The 23,482-nt window shown below is 40.0% G+C and overlaps 1 protein-coding gene across 1 annotated transcript; it reads left to right on the forward strand.

The window, feature by feature from the left end:
• Positions 1 to 22,432, forward strand: AMPD1 (adenosine monophosphate deaminase 1). The gene is given in 17 exon segments (XM_027535989.1): positions 1 to 51; positions 53 to 131; positions 1,425 to 1,436; positions 5,645 to 5,825; positions 7,636 to 7,801; positions 10,831 to 10,996; positions 14,093 to 14,312; positions 14,765 to 14,894; positions 15,950 to 16,144; positions 16,426 to 16,557; positions 17,266 to 17,429; positions 19,295 to 19,421; positions 19,604 to 19,767; positions 20,645 to 20,765; positions 21,439 to 21,612; positions 21,783 to 21,893; positions 22,255 to 22,432. Coding segments are annotated over 17 exon segments (2,337 nt in total). The 5' UTR covers positions 1 to 15; the 3' UTR covers positions 22,414 to 22,432.
• The last annotated feature ends 1,050 nt before the right edge of the window (positions 22,433 to 23,482 follow it).

Consider the following 23,482-nt stretch of genomic DNA (forward strand, 5'->3'; position numbering starts at 1 on the left):
AAGCAAAATAATAAAATGAATGTCAGCGTGTTTTACAGTGTCCGTCAGTCATCCCTCCAGTGTCGCGTCTCTTCCTTTCCACTGTGCTAGAATACAGGATCCCAGCACAATGCCTCTGTTGAAACTTCCAGGTAGGTGTGCAAAAGTGTTTGGAGAGTTCAATTCTTTTGATATGCAATCGTTCCTTTAACTATCATTTCAGGTCTGGGAATCCTTTATTTGGGGTTCATAGTATTTTTAATTAATACACTTCAGGAAGAGACAAGGCAGGGTTTTCAAAGGGTTTCTGGTTTTTAGTTTTAGGAGGGAGGTAATCTTCTAAAACTGTATCATGCAGTAGCATCCTTGATGATCCTGGTAGAAAACTATGTAAGATATTTATTATCTACTCTGTTAGTCTAAACAAAACCTGTGCTGCCACACTTCTGAGAAGGGTCATAAATAATGTCTTTAGCAATAGTATTAGCTGAAAATCATGAGAATAACAGCAGTTTTAACCCAATCTGTATATTCTGATGGTTCACAATCCAGGTTTACACACAGAATAATTTTCAAAATAATAATAAAAGCCTTTTTCATTATAAAAGTAATACACGATTCATGTGAAATAAAAGAAATTTCACTGAAAAATAAAAGTGATAAACACTCATTTAGAGAAATTGGGAAATCTAGAAAAGGAGTAATTTTTTAAAAACCCACAATCCCCATCATCTAAAGATAACACTTTTAACATGTTAGTGTTTTTCTTTCAAACTATATTCTTTGCAAGTGTAAAGAATTAAAAAGCACACTCACAGTTGAGATTATATTATACATGTGACTTTGTATCCTGTCCTTTTGGCTTCACATGATAACTTAATCATTTATCATGGAAGTCTAAACATCATGTTAAATGGTTCTATAATATTTCCAATTTTCTTAACCAATCCCTAGGTTCTTTATGATTTTTTAAGTATAAATATGCTCTGACAATAATATTTGTACCTAAGTTTTTTCCACACTAAGGATTATTTCAGTAGAATAGATTCTCAGAAATAGCTGCTTGGTAGGTGTTACTTAATTGTTTACCAAGTTATCTATTTTCATTTACTTGCTACCAGCATTGTATAAGATTTTCTATCCCTCTTGATCATGTTTTTAAAAATCACATTTTACAAAGAGGACTTCTTTAAAATTATAAACATAAATTTAAAGAGAGAAGTTAGAAAGGAAAAGAAAATGAAGAAGTATATGATGACTACATCCCCAGGGTTTTCTAATGGCAGCAAGTTGTACAAAAACGGAAGAATGAGCTCTAATAACACATCCCACCACCCCCCTTCCTTGTACCAACCTACCTATTTCTATTCCAAAGCACTGATTAGCAGCCATGATTTCTGAAAGTTGTTCACATATTTTATCTTGTTCTATTTTACTTCATACAGCTGAAGGAAAACGTGAGTATTGGGGCTATTTTCCCTGCCATTTGCCAAAGTATCAATATTTTAAGGATACTATTCTTTAATTCAGAAATATGGATATTTTTCAGCAGTGTTTAATAATGATATCATTGAAAGCCAACAAAGATTTATAATGACCATAGATCTTCCAAAGCGTAGCAAATGAACTCATGGATTTTCCTGACTCAAAAAAAAAAAAACCTACATTTTTGAAAAAGACACTTAGACATTAGCTAAGGGGATTTACTGAGTCCTGCCTGAGTAAACCCTCTCATGGTGAATTTTTGTGATTAGATAACATAAAATCCCATTTTTAAAATAAAATTGTAACTTTTTATGTATGCTACCTTCCATCTCAAATCAGACTTGTCCTTTGACTGACTAATAGTACTCATGATGCCTCTGAGTTCCTCTGAGATGTGATGTGGCAGATGAGAGGCCTACGACCCATCTTTCCTACATATTAATAAAGCACTGCTGAGAAATAAGCATGTTTTTCTGGACCTGTTGGGTGAAAAAGCAAGCATGATATTCCTTTTCTCAAGAGTCTTGCACTTCCCATGTTAATAATAATAATCCTCGACTTCTGGATAGTATTATGTAGTTTCTTGTTTAATCTTTATTAAACAAGTCTCTGAAGTTGACATTATTATTATTAACATTCCTCTTTTATGATGATGAGCATTGAGGTTCCTAGTGATGGTATGATTTGCCCAAGGCCACCCAGCTGTCACAGACACTTTCCCCACTTGTAGCCTAGGGTCCCTTCTGCTTCACCACTCTTCTTGTTTAGCTCCTCTCATCTATACTCTATCTAAATGTGGATGTCCTAACCTCAAGACATTGCCACTCAGATGTTCCATTATCTCAAACATGCTCAACAAAGAACTCCACGATTATCTATACAAACCCAAGGGAGCCCATAAATTAGGTTGTCACCCAATCTTATCTACTCACCTTTTGAAATATCAGTTTCACCTTTTTCTTTCTCTAATCACCACCACTCCCTAAAGTATTTTTGGAGGGCAGAGCTCTTGAATTAGGAATCAGATTTCAGCTGTGTTACATGAAGGTAAAACAATTGGTTGATTTAGTGGAAGGAAATATCAATCGTATAATTTTTGGTGTTAATGTAAGCTACTTGTTGAGAATAGAGTTTCTACTTTTCGACTGTCTATAGTGACTTAGGGAGATACAACCTTAGTAAAAACCAGTGTTTAAAGACATGAAACTAATAGACGTGTGCGGTCCCAAATAATGGATGCTTGTTTTGGAAGAGCCAAGTCTCGAGCAAGTAGGATTTGGTCCTTGGGGCTCTGTTGCCATACTGTACTTCCTGAGGCCTCCAACAGCTCTGCCACTGACCCATCATGACAAATCAGTTGCACACTCATCTTCATCCTCCTCCTCCTCATCATCATAGCCAACTGGCCTATTTCCATTTGCTCTCCATGGTGCATGAAGAAGTCTCTTCTGACTTCTGCTTGTCATTCATCTTTGAGGTGCATGTGCTTGCCTGTGACGCTGCGGGAGGAATGATACTATTTCTGGGGAACAGTTGGCTGTGGGATGGGGAGGCATTCTCAGGCCATCAAATGCATCTACTTAGTGTTTTGTTTGTTCCTTCGTGGATCATGGCGCTTGCCAAAACAGTAGGCATAGCATCCAGTGATGCTTTTTAGTTTCAGGAAGTGCTTGAGTTTAATGAGACAAATAGATGCATGAAGTTCAGCCAACATAGTGGGCTTCTCCGTTACCCTGCTGTGACGAGCCAGGTTTGAAAACTGGCTGACCTGACTGTTAAGAGTTGGTGAAGTTATGAGTCAATCACTATCATTTCCAGTGTATGCTTCAGCCTATACTAAGCCATACCATTTATCACTTTCTTAATAACCCAAAGCTAATTCAAAATACTAAATATCTGTCTGATCAATGCTACCAAATCATATCATTCAGTTTAATCTGATGTTTTATTTTCCTTTAAAAAATGCTTTAAAAAAGCAAATTCATAGACATTATCTCACCTGATGTCACAAGAGCCTTGTAAGGTTTGTAGGTAATAGTATTGCCACTTTATAGATAAGGAAACTGAAGCAGAAGAAGGTGTAGTAATTGGTAAGTACAGAACAGTACTTGAATACATTACACTTACCTAAGTTATCATTGAAAATGTGTCATTTTTGAGACTTGTATAGATGTCAATGGGGCAAGAGTGGGGGGATCTATCTTTATGTCTGCAGTTTGCTTTGTTATTACATAAAGAATGTTTTTGTCTGCTACTATTGCTCCAAATATTTAACTATATGCCATTCTCATTATTTGCTCCCTGCTCTTTTCTGGAAATACCAAGAGATTTTTACAAGTATTGGGTTGACTAGAAAGTTCGTTAAGGTTTTCCCTGAGACCTTATTGGGCCACCCCAATATCAGAGGTAATGACTACTCAGATGGAAACAATTGGGTATCTGGAAAATAGAATGGAGCTTAACAGAAAAGCAGATACTTGATGGCCATCACCACCCTATTCAATAAAACTGGTTCTCTTTTCTCCTAAAAGTCTTGGGGTTATTCATTGCCAAGCTAAAGATCATTCTTCCACCCATTGTAATTACAACATGTAAAAGTAAAATTGGCATTCCGAAGATCATTTATTATGGAAGCTACATGTCCACAAGAAATGGGATTCCCAACACTGGGCAGTAAATTTTAGTGACTCCCTCCCCTGACATCACCAAGATGTGAGGATTTGAAAAAAATGAGGTTGTGATATGTGACAGCAACACAATTTCTGTCTTAGGAGGAAGAAAGGCTCTAAAGTACACATTTATTTATCAAAACTACTGATATCACTGGCTCTCTTTAGTAAGAAAACACCAAAGATCAACAACCCTACCACATCTTCATTTTACTTGTTTATTTGTCCATGCCCTACAGCATGCAAATCTTAGTGGCTCGATGAGGGATCAAACCTGTGCCCCCTGCATTGGGAGCCCAGAGTCTTAGCCACTGGACCACCAAGGAAATCCCTCCACATCTTTAAAACCATCAGAAAAACTCTACTAACCTAATGAGAAGGACTATGCTTCAAGGTTACTATGAAATCAAACTTAGTCCCACCAGAAACAGGTGATCTTAGGTGCTAATCATATAAGAGCCCAATCCCATCTTTCAGTTCAGTTCAGCCACTCAGTCATGTCCGACTCTTTGCGACCCCATGAACTGCAGCACGCCAGGCCTCCCTGTCCATCACCAACTCCCGGAGTTCACTCAAACTCATGTGCATCGAGTTGGTGATGCCATCCAGCCATCTCATCCTCTGTCGTCCCCTTCTTCTCCTGCCCTCTATCCCTCCCAGCATCAGAGTCTTTTCCAATGAGTCAACTCTTCTCATGAGGTTGCCAAAGTACTGGAGTTTCAGCTTTAGCATCATTCCTTCCAAAGAAATCCCAGGGCTGATCTCCTTTAGAATGGACTTGTTGGATCTCCTTGCAGTCCAAGGGACTCTCAAGAGTCTTCTCCACCACCACAGTTCAAAAGCATCAATTCTTCGGCGCTCAGCCTTCACAGTCCAACTCTCACATCCATACATGACCACAGGAAAAACCATAGCCTTGACTAGACGGACCTTTGTTGGCAAAGTAATTTCTCTGCTTTTGAATATGCTATCTAGGTTGGTCATAACTTTCCTTCCAAGGAGTAAGCATCTTTTAATTTCATGGCTGCAATTCCATCTTTAAGATTCTCCTAAAGTATGCTGTGGGCTTCCCTGGTGGCTCAGACAGTAAAGAATCTGCCTGCAATGCAGGAGATCCAGATTCAATCCCTGGGTCAGGAAGATCCCCTGAAGTAGGAAATGGCAACCCACTCCAGTATTCTTGCCTGGGAAATCCCATGGACAGAGGAGCCTGGCAGGGTATAGTCCATGGAGTCACAAAGAGTCAGACATGACTGAACGACTAATACTTTCAAAGTGTGCTGTAAGAATTTGACTTGTGATTCTGAGAATGAATTTCCTAGCTACCCACACAGAAACCCACTAAAGAGAAAATAGGCATTAAGCTCCATGAAGTTTCTGGCACACTTGTCAGAGAGCAGGGCAGACATGTCTCCAGGGCAGTCCTTAGCACTGTGCCTTACATGTAGCAGAAACTGTTAGATGAGTTCTGAGAAAGTGCTTGAAGACTAACACATGAAAACTTCTTCTAGCTATTGATGATGCAATGCGTAGCTTTGCTGAAAAAGTGTTTGCCTCTGAAGTCAAAGATGAGGGAGGCCGTCACGAGATTTCCCCCTTTGATGTGGATGATATCTGTCCAATTTCTCAACATGAGATGTTTGCTCACATGTTCCACCTGGAGGCTAAGTCCACCCCTACAGAAACCAGGAGGTAAGTGGTGTAAGGGGAATGCTTCGCACATTGGGACACGAGGAAGGGGAAATGTCAGGACCAATGGTTCACTCTGAATGAAGATTCAACTTGGAGGAAAAACTCCGCCAGAACTAAAAATCCCCCCGTCCACCCAGACACACACACATACACACACACACTATACCCTAGGGCAAAGTGACAAAGACTAAAAAAGAAGAAAACAATGGCCTTCCTACCTTCATCCTCATCTGCCTTTAGTTGAAGCCTCCCTATCCACCCAAGCCCTATCCAGGTGGCTCAGTAGTAAAGAATCTGCCTGCGAATACAGGAGACATAAGAGACCTGGGTTTGATGCCTGAGTTGGGAAGATCCCCTGGAGGAGGAAATGGCAACCCACCCCAGTATTCTTGCCTGGAAAATTTCATGGACAGAGGAGCTTGGTGGTCTACAGTCCATGGGGCCGCAAAGAGTTGGATACGACTGATCACACACACATCCACCCAAGCAAGAGGAAATGATCTACCATGTGATTATTGTGGTTATTCCAAAGCAAAGTGGGTGATGGATGCTGTCCACACATTCAATTTCCACACTATCAGTGTAGAAACTGGAACTCAAGAGCCTCATCTTCAGACTCTGTTCTTAGTCGACCTTACTGCTGTGCTTCCTGACAGGAATCCTTCTCTCCGGCCAGTCTAACCTCCTCCAGGCCTCAGGGATACAGCCCTCTATTTTCGCCCTCATGTCCTACCCATCCTATGCTTGCGACTCATAGTTACTGCCTTCTCTGAACAGATCCCTCTCTGCAAACTCTATTTTCCCTTATTTGAATCGCTCTAGTACTCACTACCTGTTGCTGTGTGCCTCAGTTTAGTCTTCAAACCTATTACTGACCACTTACTTGGAACTCCCTCCTCATAGCACTCCCCTCACTACCCCACTCCCCGCTCCCAGCCAGCTTCACTGGGAAAGATTGTTCTGCTGTCCTTCCCTTCATTTTGTGTCTTTAAGGAAAGAATGGGCTTCCCTGGTGGCTCAGCTGGTAAAGAATCCACCTGCAATGCAGGAGACCTGGGTTCTATCCCTGGGTTGGGAAGATCCCCTGGAGAAGGGAAAGGCTACCCACGCCAGTATTCTGGCCTGGAGAATTCCATGGACTGTATAGTCCATGGGGTTGCAAAGAGTTGGACACGACTGGGCGACTTTCATTGTCACTCTCAAGGAAAGAACAGTAATCCACCTCCTTTAGTATCCCCTGTAGGACCTAACACAGGGTATGTATCAAAGTAGAAACTTAATGCAGACATGTTGATTTGAGGAAGTAATATTAATTAAGCAACTTATAAGTTCCAGGTATTATGCTAAGCATTTTCTAGACATTAAATCTCACAGAATTCTCATATAGTAGACATTAATACACCATTTTTTTAGATAGACAAGTTCACAGAATTTAAGGGACATGCACAAAATGGCACAGGTACTAAGTGACACGGCCTGTGCTTATGCAACACCCAGACTGGCTGTTCTGCTGGGAGTGGGCAACACCCAGACTGGCTGTTCTGCACTGTGCAGAACAGTGTCTTGCTGGGAGTCTTCTGGTATATCCCCTAAGGCCCACTGTTCCCAGGGATTCAGGAAAAGAGGAAGACTTAGGTGACACCCCCTTCCATTTGGTTAGATCCTGTTCCTGACTCCCACCCTACATTGAATTTTCACTGTTCGTCCTCAAAATAAAATTGTTTCAAAATAATAAAACATCAAATTTATCACTATGAAACTCCCAATGAAGATATAGTGAAATGTTTTTATTTTTCAATTTCAAACTCAGAAAAAGGCGCTTCTTCGGACGGAAGACTATTAGTTTGTCCGTTCCACAAACTGAAACATCGTCCACCAAACTGTCCCTCATCGATGAGTACATTTCTTCGTCTCCCACCTACCAGACTGTGCCTGATTTTCAGAGAGTGCAGATCACTGGCGATTATGCCTCTGGGGTGAGTTGCTTCTTGCCTCCCAGATGTAGCTGCTGGGAGATACTCAGCTTGATTGTCTCAGCTTCTTTTCTTCCTCCCCTCCCTTTTGAAGGTGTCAGCTCACTTGCCCTTTGTTATACTTCATTATCTCATTTCAATAGCAATATGCTATGAATTCGGGAAATATTTTATTTTACTTATTTTTGGATGTGCTGGGTCTTCATTGCTTTGCACAGCTTTTCTCTAGTTGTAGCAAGCAGGAGCTACTCTTCGTAGCTGTGAGCAGGCTTATCCTTGTAGCTTCTCTTGTTGCGGAGCACAGTCTCTAGGCACTAGGGCTTCAATAGGTGCAGCACACGGGCTCAGTCGTTGCAGTTCTTTGGCTTAGATGCTCTGCGGCGTGTAGAATCTTCCCATATCAGGGATTGAACCCGTGTCCCCTGCATTGGCAAGTGGATTCTTATCCACTGTGCCATCAGGGAAGTCCAGAAAATTTTATTGAAGTATTGCTGATTCACAATGTTGTGTTAATTGCTGCTGTATAGCAAAGTGATTCATATATATATATATGAATATACTTACGAATATATATTTTTCCATTATGGTTTATCACAGGTTATTGAATATAGTTCCCTATGTTATACAGTAGGATCTTGTTGTTTACAACATGCTATGACATATTTCTATTTTGCTTTGATCATCTCACATAATTTCTCTTTATCTCATTTGCTTGCCCATGAGAATATGCAGTAGAATGTGGCTGCATATTGTGTGTTACAGAACATGTGTTACAGAAAACAGTGGACAAATTTTGGCAAAAGAACCAAAGAGAGTAGCTACTGATCTAGTCTCACTGAGGTATCATAAAGCAAGACAGGGAGCCTCCGGAAGGCATGGAGGCTCTTGGTGGAAACATGTACCCAGAGCAGACCTAGGATGGATAGAAGGGCTGCAGGTAGCATAAACCAATCAAAGAAAACAGCTCAGGAGAAAGAGAGGGAGAAGAGGAAAGAAGCGTGGAGAGACTGAGAAAAGAAGATGAGAGAGGGGTTAGAACATTCTCATGGGGTTATTGTTCTTCGACCAACTGTCCTCTCCAATTTCATTGCAGATGCTTACACAGTAGATTACTACTTGGAACAGATACTAGTATGCCACAGAGATAGTAAACTCATGTTACAAACAACTTGATCTGCCTGTCCTGTCCAGAACAGTTGTTCAATTAATAAATCTTTGCCACATGAGCTTGCAGAATCAGCATCATATTGGTGAAACTTCTGTTTAGCCATCAGTCTATGCTCCAAATATAGTTTTAATGACCAGTCCTAAGCCCTCTTATCATGTAACGGATCCACTTAATGTCAGTCCCAAGATATTTAAAAGTGACAGAGCAATCTGAGACAACCTAAAGGGGTGGGGTGGGGTGGGAGGGGAGTTTAAGAGGGAGGAGATATATATATACCTATGGCTGATTCATGTTCATGGCAGAAACCAACACAACATTGTAGAACAGTTATTCTCCAATTAAAAATAAACCAAAAAAGTGACAGAGCAATGAAATGGACACTGTTTTTATTTGTTTTCTGTGTGGTAATATGTGTGCTCTACAAGTGGCAGAAATTTTAGATGCTAGATAATTGAAATGAAATGTTTAATAGCAATTTGGAAGAGTCCAAAGTTCCATAAAACCACCAATATTAAGAGACAAACTTGATCCCTATGTGCTTGGTGGAAATGAAAACAGGAATGAAAAGAAAGAAGATGAGAAAAAGGACAAGGTTCACAGAAGGTGGGGAGTAGCTTCTCCTCCTATAAAAGCTGGAAGGCACCTGAAACCTCGGCCTAGAGTTTTTAAAGAACCAAGTATGTGGCTACACCTGTTGGCTGAAGGTGGCTAAGCTGTTGAGCTGCACTTCACCTGGTCATGGTCTGTACCTGACCATAGTCTTCACCTTCATAACTGAACAGAGAGGTAAAGGGGGGAATTAGGGTTCCCAAGGCCTCTCATCCCAGATAAACAACAATTCAATGTTATCAGTCCTTATTGCACACCTCCTCTGTGCCAGGCACTGTGTGCTAAGTGCTGAGGATGCGAAGGTGAATAAGATCCAGCTCTTGTCCTCAAGGAGCTGATAGGTAGCCTGTTAGATGGCAAAGAAACAAACATGCCCTTGGAAGCAGATCCCTTAGACCTAGTACCCCTGTCAGAATCTCTTGGCTAAGGTCAGCAGGTCTTTAAAAAGAATTCACCTGTTTAGGATCAATAGCTGGACCTCAAACCATCAGGGGCAACCTTATGTTGGGGTTGGTCCCAGAAAGTCATCAGGCTCTCATGATGAGCATGTAATGATTTCAAATTACAACTTCTTGGGCATGCCAGGCCTGGCTGGGAGTCAGGTATGGGGCAAGAGAAATAGACCAGTTTAGGAAATTTGCTGCAGTTCTAAGAAATTTTTACTCTAGAATCTTTCTATTTGTAATTCCAGATTAAATTCTCTTTGAAACCATCCCAAAGAATGAGTTCTTACAGGATGATGCTCTGTCTCTAGCTACAGAAGGCAGTGTGTGCATGGCAGGGTTTGAAGGCCATGTGACACCTTATTCCTCCCCCAGTATTTCCCACACTGACCAGCAAGTGGTTTGAGTTCTCAAGTTTGACCAACTTTGTCTTTCAATTGAGGTACTATCTTCAGAAATGCATACTTAAAATGTTTGTTTGTCACCAGGAAGAAGTATTTTCCATGTTAGAATGGGTTCTTTTCATTATATTTGTTGGATGATTGCTTATATCTAACAAAAACCAAAAACAAACACAGGACTTCAAGGAAAGACTCATAGGACAGATATGTCTTGGTAGAAATAGAAGAGCTAGAAGAACTTCTGAACCTGCTCCTGGAGGGAGACCCAGGGTCCAAGTCAAGTGAGAAGCAGCTGGGTGGGCAGGGGAGGCTCAGCAGGGCCAGCTCACCAGGAGAGCTGGAAGATGCCAAAGACAAGCTTTACCCACTTCTGCAATTTTTATAGGTGCTACTCTGAAATTTTCTTGGTAGGTTACAGTTGAAGATTTTGAAATGGTTTGCAAAGGTCTTTATCGGGCATTGTGTATACGGGAGAAGTATATGCAGAAGTCATTTCAGAGGTTTCCAAAAACCCCTTCCAAGTACCTAAGGAACATTGATGGTGAGGCTTGGGTAGAAAAAGAGAACTTCTATCCAGGTAAGTAGTTTTCTTATATAATTTCTGGAATATAGTTTGAGGTTTAACTTGTTATTGTTCAGTCGCTCAGTCATGTCCAACTCTGTGACCCCATGGACTGTAGCCCACCAGGCTCTTTTGTCCATGGGATTTCCCAGGCAAGAATATTGGAATGGGTTGCTCTTTCCTTCTTCAGGAGATCTTCCTGGATCAGGAATCAAACCCAAGTCTCTTGCATTGGCAAGCAGATTTTTCACCACCAAGCCACCAGGAAAGCCCTTAGGTTTAACTGCTGCTGCTGCTGCTAAGTCGCTTCAGTCGTGTCCAACTCTGTGTGACCCCATAGACGGTAGCCCACTAGGCTTCCCCGTCCCTGGGATTCTCCAGGCAAGAACACTGGAGTGGGTTGCCATTTCCTTCTCCAATGCATAAAAGTGAAAAGTGAAAGTGAAGTCACTCAGTTGTGTCCGACTCTAGCGACCCCATGGACTGCAGCCTACCGGGCTCCTCCATCCATGGGATTTTCTAGGCAAAAGTACTGGAGTGGGGTGCCATTGCCTTCTCCGTAGGTTTAACTACTAATGATTAAATATGCTCCCATGGTTTTAAGTCTAAACCATAAGTTCATGGTTTATAAACTTAAGGTTATAAATATAAACAGTTTGAAGTATCATAGTCATCTTCAGCTCCATCCTCTCTTCTGCCCCAAAATGCCCAATTATCTGATTCAGTCTGTATAATATCTCTCAGAAACTCCTCTTTTCACCATTCCCCAAGCCTAAATTTAGGCCCATATTTCTCTTTGTCTGGATCATTGCAGTGGCTTCCTAATTACTCTGTTAAATGCTAATCTTGTTCTCTCTCAGTTCATCCTCATTTTGGTACCAGTTACTATAACACAAATCTGAGCACATCCTTCTCCTGACAAAAGTCTTTAATGCCTCCCCCAACAAAGTTAAGTCCAGTCTTTAGACTGGCATTCAAGGCCTACCACCACATCTGGCTTTCTTCTTTTTTTTTTTTTGTTTTTAATTAAACAAAAAATTTTTTTTGGCCATGCTGCACAGCATGTGGGATCTTAGTTCCCCAGTCAGGAATCAAATCCATATGCCCCCTGCAAGTGTGGAGTCTTACTTAACAACTGGACTGCCAGGAAAGTATATATCTTTTATTTGTCTATTACTTATTTATTTTTGGACTTTCACACTCAATCTATTTATAAACTTACCTTCTTTACTCCTTTGAACTTTTTGTTCTGGTTGGAAGCCATTTAGTCCAGCACATTCCTGTGCCTGTACTGTTTGCATGCTGTTCCCTGTGCCCACTGCCCTTCCCTTCACTTTTTTACTGTGTCCACATATCCAGATCCAATGTCATCCTTCAAGGTACTGCCCAAACGTGATCATTTCCTGCCTTCCTCTGACCTCTGGATAAAAATAATGCTATTGACTTTCCATAGCATTTTATTTACATGTCTCATTTTTTACTTTCTGTCTAGTATTAAGTACATATTTAAACATAATCAAATTTTAATAATTTCACAATTTAATAATTTCCATAGTATATCATAATTTATGTAATCAATTCCTATTTTTAAGCTCTTACATTTCCAACTTTTAAAAATTTACTTCCAACAAGGTTACAATAAGCATCTTTATCATTAATAAATCATCTTTGTGTAGTTTCTTTTTATCTTTAGGATTAAGCTTCTAGAATTGAAATTTCAGATGAGGCAAATATTTAAGGTTTTTTAACTATCAAACTATGTTGTTAAAGATTTCCAGTTCTAGAACCTCCTCTCCTTAATTCCTTTTATTATTAAAATCATATTAAACGTGTGTCCAGTTTGATAACTGGATTGGTTTGGTCATCTTCTATAATATTGACATTTAGGTTGCTTATCTCACCTTTGTTTCTCCTAAATTATATTTTATATCTCTAGTATATTTAAGTGTAAGTATTTGAAAGTTGATATTTGACACAGTAATGTACTATTTTATTTCTTTTGTGTTCCTTATCTCTCAGCTTTGTATAGAAAATATGCAAGCTTTTTCTTTCTATATTATTTTTCTTACTCTGACCTTTTAGTCATCACTTGCAAACAGCAGATTTTCTGATGCCTTGGACACATATTTATTTAAAGTAAAAGGAGTGCTCTAAAGGCTATAACAATGTGGAATTTGTCCTCAGCTTTCTGAGGTTGAAATTGTTAGCAGTGGAAAGAAGGGGACTTTCATCCACATTATCCCTTCTCAAATCCTTTAGCAAAAATTGCATGTGCTTTACAAGGTGGAAAATATAAGTATAATAAGAATTACGTTTAGAATTTATTTTATATCTCCATTTGTATTAAAACCACTCTAGATGGAGAACAAAGGATTTTAGGGCAGGGAGACTATTTTGCATGATACTATGAGAGCAGATACATGTTATTATTCATTTGTTAAAATTCATAGAATGTGCACTACCAAGAGTGATCCCTAAGGTAAGCACTCCGGACTTTGGATGATAATAATGTGTCAGTGTAGGTTTGTTGATTCTAACAAATGTACCATTCTGACTGAAAATGTTGATAGTGGAAAAAGCTATGCACGTGTGAGGATAGGGGTATACGAGGACTCTGCACTTGGTGCTCAACTTTGCTGTGAACCTAAAACCACTCTAAAAAATTAAGTCTATTAAAAAATAGCCATTCTAAATAAAGACTGATAGAGACAGTTTAAATAAAGGAAAAGTCCAAATTCTACTTTTTAACTCTATTTTTATTTCTATGCAATCATTTCATATGTTAATAAAATACTCTATCAGGAAGACTTTGGTAAACAACTTTATTAAATAATTAAAATGATTTGTAAGTAGTATAGCAAATTAAACAGCATTCTAAAGAACTTGAAAATCATTTTTGCACTAGATAAAATGTTAGGCTTATTTTATACTACTAAATTAGTCACATTTGAAAAATAATGTAAACATGAACTTTAGCTTAGCTTTGGATAATTACAACTTAATGACGTACAGAATTGCAAACAAATGAAATCTTATAGTATTTAACTGGCTATTTTTATGTGGTTATTCATTCTATATGCTGATATATTATTGTGTATTTTATTGAAAAAGTCTTTACCCCTCCTATGAAGAAGGGAGAAGACCCTTTCCGAACAGATAACCTCCCAGAAAACCTGGGTTATCAGCTCAAAATGAAGGACGGTGTGGTTTATGTCTATCCTAACGAAGAAGCAGCCAGCAAAGATGAGCCCAAGCCACTTCCTTACCCAAATCTGGACACCTTCTTAGATGATATGAATTTTTTACTTGCTTTAATTGCCCAAGGACCTGTGTAAGTGTTAAGACCTAAACTACTGCTACTGTTACTACTACTGATGGTAAGACTAAGGATTTAAGAGCTTACTATGTTCAAACACGCATTAAACGCTTCATGTGCATTATTTCTTTCACTCTTAATAATCATTGTATGAGGTGGATATTTTTTATAACTCTAAATTTATAAGCTGAGACTTTGATGAGTTAGGTAATTTGCCCAAAGTCACACAGGTGGCTAAGCCAGGATTTGAACCGAAATCTTCCCTCATTGTTATTTATGTCCAACCTTGATGAAAAGATTAAGTCCTTGGAGCCCAACGCTTTTCAAATTAATGCAGAATAAGTCAGTTCCATTTGGAAACAAACATAATTGTTTATGATAAAGGTGATAAGGGTACTGATGGTTTTGAAATTGTGTTCCTTAAATGTCTGCAATTTTTTACAATTATGTGATTTAATTTTTCACAGTAAGACCTATACCCATCGGCGCTTGAAGTTTCTTTCCTCCAAGTTCCAGGTCCATCAGATGCTCAACGAGATGGATGAGTTGAAGGAGCTGAAGAACAACCCCCACCGGGATTTTTACAACTGCAGAAAGGTAAACATGTTTGCTGCTCAGAGATCATTCCTGGACAAAAACATTAATGCAATTATTTATTGAACAGGATAAGAAAGATACTGTTTTTCTGATTAATATAAAGTTTCTACAGATTCAGTGGAATTTAGTGAAAGCAAATAGATTATGTCTAAAAGATGCAAATGCCTTTCCTACTGTTTTCCACAGACAGGGTTACCACATTATTGCCATAAAAGTTATACTTGTCATCAACAACAAAAATAACAAAAACAAATAAAACCTCAAAAGCCACTCTTCTAGGATTTAGAAGGCATTCATTCTAGTCTTTTTCCTTCTACTTCCTGACTGTAAAACATTGGGGGAAGTGATTAAGTATTTGTGAGTTTTGGTTCCCTCATTTGTAAAATTGGAAAATATATCTGCTCAGTCTAGCTCACAGGAGGATTGTGAATATCAAATGATCCAAACCTTGAGGAAAACTAATCAACTAGAAACATTTTGAAGATGTACTCTGATCATTTAAATGATTGCAAGGACGTGGGGGTAGGAAATATATGAACAGAAATTTGGGACCAAATCGTGGCTCTGTCATCCGTATAAGCTTGGGCAAATTGCTTAATCTATCAAAACTTCCACTTATAAAAATTGTTCTTATAAAAGTACCTAACTCATAAGTGTCATCTCTGTACCATGGATGCATTATTTCAATCCTTTCTCCCCTTGGGGCTGAAAACTCTGGCAACTAGTTCACTTCTGGCTGTGTCTCAGGGGTGGAAAATTGTCCCCAAGAATTTTGTGTGGATCAAATGTATGAAGTAAATTGGATATTACAGATATGCAAGAGAAGCAGGCAATATTATTTCATCCAGCCTAAACGTTCACATTCTTACAAGGGCACAAAAAGGTGCTATGTGTTCATTCTTGCTTGACCACCTATACCAACTGTCAGGTCACACCCCTATCATTTACTCCTTTCTCTTAGCACAGCGGGATTTGTGGGCACTGTAGCCTCGAACAGAGCAGCATAACGAAGCATTACAGATTGTTGGTTTTTCTTGACCTGAATGTACACACAGGTGGACACTCATATCCATGCAGCTGCTTGTATGAACCAGAAACATCTACTGCGCTTTATTAAGAAATCTTACCAAATTGATGCTGACAGAGTGGTCTATAGCACCAAGGAGAAAAATCTGACCCTAAAGGAACTTTTTGCTAAATTAAAAATGCATCCCTACGACCTGACTGTTGATTCTCTGGATGTTCATGCTGTAAGTTGATGATGTCAGTTTCATCTAATACTCAGAACCCACATGCATTTCTCCTACAAACACTCCCTTCTCAGAGCTTTAACCATGTGCGCTTACCATGCTGACAGAAAGAACCCATGCACAATTTCAAGGTTCTCTCATTGTCAGCTATCCTGTATTCCATTCTTGGAGCCCGAGCCCTTCCCCTCATACCACGCCCTGGTTCCTTGCAGTCATTCCCTAACTCTCTGTGTCCACGCAGCTCTCATAAGCATACACTTGTGTTCTGTTTCCTGATGCAGGGACGTCAGACTTTCCAGCGTTTTGATAAATTCAATGACAAATACAATCCCGTAGGAGCAAGTGAGCTACGGGACCTCTACCTGAAGACAGACAATTACATTAATGGGGAATATTTTGCCACTATCATCAAGGTGAGGGGGAACCAGCCAGATCTACGGTACCTGGCCTGATTCTTAGGGAGGGGGAAGAAGAAAGGGAGGGAAGGAAGAAGGAAGCGGGGAAGGAAGCAGGGGAGAAGAAGGGGAAGGAGAGAGGAGGCGGAGGGAGAGTGCTGTCACTTGGGTCAGGCACTACCCAAACGAATGGCATCATTTCTTGTGAAACATCCACTGTAATGATATTTGAAGACCTTGATTCCTAGGACAGAGAAGCTGAGGGTGTGGATTTGGGATTAAGGACCTGGTTCTTCTAGACTTTTGGAGTTGTAAGTTCGAGAAGAGTCAGGATCAGAACCCACCCTGATCTTCATGACACTTGAACATTAGGAGGCAGGAATGACAGATGCAGTTGGGAGATGTGTGTTTTGGGAGATAAGGGTCATATGAAAGTTGAGTTTGTTTGCAGCAGTGCCTTGGGATTGCATCATCTGCAGTCTGACGCTTTCTGTCTGTGGAGTCCATCAGGTCCCATCAGTCTTTCACTGCAACTAGACGCCCCTCACCTCTCGGTCTCCTTAAATCTTAGCCTTGATAGTTTTCCTCTGACTTCCTTTCTCATAACCTCTGTTCTTCTTAGGACCCCTAGGTCCTAAGAAGTTTCCTGTCCCTAGACCCCTAAGGTTCCTCTCCCTAGACCCCACAGGTATAGACTCCTGAGAGACTCCTCTCTTGGCTTTGCAGGAGGTAGGTGCAGACTTGGTGGAGGCCAAGTACCAGCATGCCGAGCCCCGCTTGTCCATCTATGGCCGCAGTCCTGAGGAGTGGAGCAAACTCTCCACCTGGTTCGTCCAAAACCGCGTCTACTGCCCCAACATGACATGGATGATCCAGGTCCCCAGGATCTAGTACGTAACCGCTCACTGGAAACCCTAACGCCTGCCTCATCCCACCTGCCCTCACCTCCTCCACACGAACAAAGAACAGGCAGCACATCTGGACAGATACAAGCTTTGTTGACAGCACTCAGTGCTGGGTCTCCGGAGGGTGCCTGGTTTTGTCCACTCTAGGTTTAGCACTTTTAATCACAGACAGGAGTTAGGAAGATCATTTCAGTTCAGTTTTCTAACCAGGTTGTTTTTTTAAACAGGGCACTTGATGCAGATCACAAAATAACTTACTAAGAATGATTAAAACTTAGCTAGGAGAAAAACTACATACACTTTAGTATACGTTTTCTTTCTCTTGGTCCTCTTCTCTGTGTCCAGCTCCTTCTTTCCCAAGCACGTCTGTACTGGGGTGTAGCTTTCTTGTATCAGAACTTCAACTACTGTCTTCTGATTATCTTATCTACGAGTGCTCAAGTTCTCCATAATCAATGAATATTTATCAATGGTATTATCACCTGCTGATTACTCATTGCCTTCAGGAATATTCATATCCCTTATTTTCTATCTAACTTAAGTGTTGATGTATTGTCTGGCCATCTGCCTCTGTGTTCTGTGTGCCCTGTGACAATGTAAGAGCTTTATCCTCTCTCTTTAGCCAAAAACAAAAAAAAAGGAACACTTTAAAAAATTGTTATTATTTTATTTTTGGTTCCTCTGGGTCTTCGTTGCTCTGTGTGGGCTTTCTCCAGGTGCAGAGAGCAAGGGCTACTCTCTAGTTGCAGTGCATGGGCTTCTCATTGGAATGGCTTCTCTTGCGGCAGAGCACAGGTTCTAGAACACGTGGTCTTCAGCAGTTGCAGCATGTGGGCTCAGTAGTTGTGGCACATGGACTTAGTTGCCCCAAGGCATGTGGAATCTTCCTGGCCAGGGATTAAACCTGTGCCCCCTGCATTGGCAGGTGAATTCTCATTCACTGTACCACCAGGGAAGTCCCAAAAGAGTAACTTTTTGAATGGAGTAAAACTTCCTATCTAATATCATTAAGACAGAGAGGCAGTAAAGTGTGGTGGTTAGAAGCATGGGCCCTGGCCCTGGGCTTGGCTATACTTGAATCATGACTCTACCAGTTACTAGCTGTGTGACCTTTGGCAAGTTTCATGACCTCTCTGTGCCTTAGTTTCATCATCTTTAAAATGGGGTCATAAGGGTATTTAATTTATTGTGTTGTTATGAGGATTAAATTAGCTAATACTTCTGACCACTCAAAAGAGTGGGTGGCAAATATTGAGTGCTGTATAAGAGTTTGTTAGATTGCCTCTGGCTACAGCACATCAGAGGTGTTCTTGATAAAGTGTTTCATGTTCACCATTTTGTATACCACACACAAAAAAATCATTGACCCTTTCATGACATAGTTCCCATGTTCTTCATTCTCTACCTGGCCTTAGCTGTGAGGATTTAAATTTTTTTTTTTTTTTTTTACCACAGAGCATTCATAGAAGATACAGTATAGGTGCATGTGGTCCAGCAAGAAATTTATACCTCCTATGCCAAAACTAAGGTCCCCTGGAGAAGGAAATGGCAACCCTCTCTAGTATTCTTGCCTGGGAAATCCCATGGACAGCTGAGCCTGGTGGGCTTCAGTCCTGAGGGGTCACAAAAGAGTTAGACACAACTTAGAGACTAAACAACAACAAATGTCAAACCCAAACTGCATCCTTCTTTATGGGTAACCAAGAAGAAGGTACCAGGTGGACCTAAGATGGAAACACTAGGTCTTTTCTTAAACAAGGCATTTGGCCCTTTGCTTGTCTTTGGCCTTTGCTTTGAACTATCAGTCCCAAAATCTTCTCCTCCTAAATTCTCTTCATTCCTGCCTCTAGTGATGTGTTCCGATCTAAGAACTTCCTTCCACACTTTGGAAAGATGTTGGAGAATGTTTTCATGCCAGTGTTCGAAGCCACCATCAACCCTCAGGCTCACCCAGACCTCAGTGTTTTCCTCAAGCACGTAAGCATGACCCTGTGGGCCTTCCTAAAGCTGCACAGGAACCAGCCTGCGTACCTAGCTGTGATGAATTCTTGATGCTTATCTCTGACGTTTGGTCCTTGCCTCCGGGAGCCAAAAGTCTCTCTGAGGGCTGGGTCTCTGCTTTCAGACTAAATCCATCGCCTGTTCATTTTTCCTGACAGATTACAGGCTTCGACAGTGTAGATGATGAGTCCAAACACAGCGGCCACATGTTCTCCTCCAAGAGCCCTAAGCCCCAGGACTGGACCATGGAAAAGAACCCATCTTACACTTACTATACCTACTACATGTATGCAAACATCATGGTGCTCAACAGCCTGAGAAAGTAAGTAGATGAGAACTGGAAGGAGAATCTATCTGACACACTTCTTTCCTCATACACTGGCACCCTCGGTGGTTGAGGGATGCTGCCACTTGGCCCAGAGAAGAAATTTCTTTCCCTTGACTTTTTCTTCAGTTTCCTTACTTATTTGAGGAGGGGGGATGGACATTTTGGAGTCTTCAGTAACTTTCACAATTCCTTTTCTTTGGAAGTTTAGGAATCTACACTTATCACTGTGCAATTTATGATAAAATTGCATACTTTTTGCCCATCTTGGTATATCTGAGCAAGGAAGAAATATAGGACTATTATAAGGGAGTTTTCTGGAAACCTTTCCCCCCTAAAGTGTGAGTAGCAGAAAAAATGACATGGTGATATTGGTAAACTTTTGGTGGTAACTCAAGATGTTTCTGTTCAGGTAATCAAATCTTAACTTTCCTCCATAACCTCATATCCTATATTGCCTCTTTTCCCAAAAACTCTGTGTTTTAGGAAGAGGTTTGGGGCTTCCCAGGTGGCTCAGTGGTAAAGAATCTGCCTGTCAATGCAGGAGATGCAGGTTCGATTTCTGGGTTGGGAAGATCCCGTGGAGGAAGAAACGGCAACCCACTCCAGTATTCTTGCCTGGAAAACCCCCGTGGACAGAGAAGCCTGGTGGGCCACAGTCCATGGGGTTGTAAAGAGTCGGACACGACTGAGTGACAAAACAGCAAAGATTATGCATTGGAATTGTCTGGTTTGCTGAATCCTTTGGATGCCCCACTTCCTTTCAGAGTGTTAATTTTTCCTACCAGATTTTCTGTAAATCACTTTAGGCCCAGAATGGTTGTCAGGTTCTGGTCAGTCACCTGTGATTCCTATAATAGCTCCATCTCCCTAGGGAACGAGGCATGAACACGTTTCTGTTCCGACCTCATTGTGGGGAAGCTGGAGCTCTCACTCATCTCATGACAGCGTTCATGACAGCAGATAACATCTCTCATGGCCTGAATTTAAAAAAGGTGAGTTGAAAAAAAAAAAAAGGTGAGTTGGAGGCTCTCTTCTCAACCTGAACTTTTATGTGGGAGCAAGAGGGATAGCTTTTTTCCTCCTTATCATTTTGTCACAAGTCATTATCAACACTGGAATCAAAATAAAGGAGAGCAAAAAATATTTTTGAGATTATTTACTGCATTTCATTTTACAGAGGCCTGGAGAAGTAAAGGAACTTGCTCAAGATTACCTAGCTAGTCAGTGTCAGGGAGGGGTTAATGCAGATCTTCCGACTTTTACTTTAGAGTTCTGACAAGGGATAAATGCGAGGCAGGTTGGCCTACCTTCAACTGGTTTTTGCCAGATTTCATGTTGTAGCATGTTTCGAAATGCCTCTTGTGAGAGTCAGAACTTTCTTGTAGAGAAAAAAAGTTTCACGGTGAATTCTTTTGCCTAAGATAGACCATTAACTTAGACAATTAAACAATCTGGTTTGACTCAATGCTTCTGAAAACTGATCTCATAAATTTATTCTAAATAGTATTTACATTTAAAAACTATTCTTTTATACAACAGGATTTAAAGAATAGGTGATAATTTTGTTGAAAGCCAAAACCTGAAGTAGATCATGGGGTTTTAACATTTCTAGTTTGCATACCTTTTCCAATATTTTAAAATATTTTTTTCACTTTTCCTTTTCAGAGTCCTGTGCTACAGTACTTGTTTTTCTTAGCCCAGATTCCCATCGCTATGTCGCCATTAAGTAACAACAGCTTATTTCTAGAATACGCCCGAAATCCTTTTTTAGATTTCCTCCAGAAAGGGCTAATGATCTCACTGTCTACAGATGACCCAATGCAATTCCACTTCACCAAGGTACACATATGGAATTTTGAGCAATTAAAGTATATTTTGCTGAACTGTTATTTACCGTCTAGAATTTTAAAGTTGAATCAATGATATTTCACTATTCTTTTGTGCAGGATGTGTGTTATTTCTTTTAATGCATCCCTTTTTCTTTCCCTCTTTTAAATAAATAACCCAAGGAGCCCCTAATGGAAGAATATGCCATTGCTGCACAAGTCTTCAAGCTGAGTACCTGTGATATGTGTGAAGTGGCAAGAAACAGTGTTCTGCAATGTGGAATTTCTCATCAGGTAGACCTGCCTTTGACTGATTATCCTTCTGAGTCTGGAATTTGGTAACCTGAATATTGAAAAATTAGTTGAAGAAACACTTGTTGAAAAATTATTTCAGGAATCATGTGCAGTTACTAGGGACAGGGTCTAGAAAGAATTATTCTTTCTCTCTGGCCAGGACCTGTGGGCAAGGAAGATAAAATACACTTATTTCTCAGCAGACCATGCACATTGAGGCACTAGATGAGTGCGCTTAGTGGTTTATTGTTTTCCTCTTGCCTGCAGCTAATATAAGGAAGGAACCTTGTGGAGGATGTAATTATTGTCCATATCAGGGTAAAAAGTGACAACAATCATTCTGTTTCCTTTTTTCTTATAGGAGAAAGTAAGATTTCTGGGCAACAATTACCTTGAAGAAGGCCCTGCTGGAAATGATATCCGAAAGACAAATGTGGCCCAAATCCGCATGGCCTATCGCTATGAAACCTGGTGTTATGAACTTAATTTAATTGCTGAAGGGATTAAATCAGGAGAATAAAACAAACAAAATAATGACATGGGTGAGATTTTCATTGTAAGGTATAAATAGCAATGGTTACTAGTTATCAAATCTCTATTATAAGCCAAAGATTGCATTAGATATTGACATTATTTCATTTAATGCTTTGCACAACTTTATAGATATTATTGTCCCCATTTTGGGGAAGATAAGTAAACTGAGATTAGTGACCTATATAAAGATATACCTAGGAAGAGGTAGCAATGGAAACCTGGGTTTGTCTGACTCTAGAGTCATGACTTTCAGGCAAAATAGTTATTAAGGCAAGGCAAAAATACAAGCAAATGATTAGTTATAGGGAGAATGCAGGCTTTTGGTTTACAGAATGGAACTTGCTAAAGGCATTTAGACCACTGAAAAGTCCTTTTGACAGGATACAGCTGAAGAGTGACTTTCTTAGACAAAAACAGAAGTGGTGTAACCCAATATAGAAAATCTGTAATTATGAGTTGTTACGGAGAATTTATCTTACAAAATGATTCTTAGTTTTAAGAATGTAATTCACAATTAAGTTATACTCAGCAGTAGTGGTACATTTTAAATGATTTTATTTACCAAAAGAAAAGTTACACGTGTAACTTTTTAGAATCATTCCTGTTACTCAAGGTCAAGTGGAATTCCTATTAACCAGACTATACTTCTATACACACACAGTTGTGTTGCCATCTAGTGGTTGGGCTGATAACTTCATTCACCTTATTCAATAAACAATTACTGACCAAACATCTAAAATATCAGTCTGGTACATACCTAGACAGCAAAGGTATAAGGAATAAGATCTCATTCTTTTATAGACTACAACTAGTATAAAACTGTTCACAGCATGAAGTTACAGCATGAGTAGGTACAAATGTGAAAAGGAACATTTTGTGAAATATCTTAGAAAATAAAGACATTTCAAAAGGAAAAAAAAATTAAAAGCAAATTCCTATATGCTTCTACATTCTGTACAAGTGGTCCTAAGCATAGGTGTGATTCCAACAACATGTTTGTACTAGCCCTGGTGTATGAAATCTCTCCCTGGTTTCTGAAGTTGAAGTTCTCTTTG

This window comes from Bos indicus x Bos taurus, chromosome 3 (genome assembly GCF_003369695.1).
Source record: "Bos indicus x Bos taurus breed Angus x Brahman F1 hybrid chromosome 3, Bos_hybrid_MaternalHap_v2.0, whole genome shotgun sequence".
Taxonomy (NCBI): Eukaryota; Metazoa; Chordata; class Mammalia; order Artiodactyla; family Bovidae; genus Bos; species Bos indicus x Bos taurus.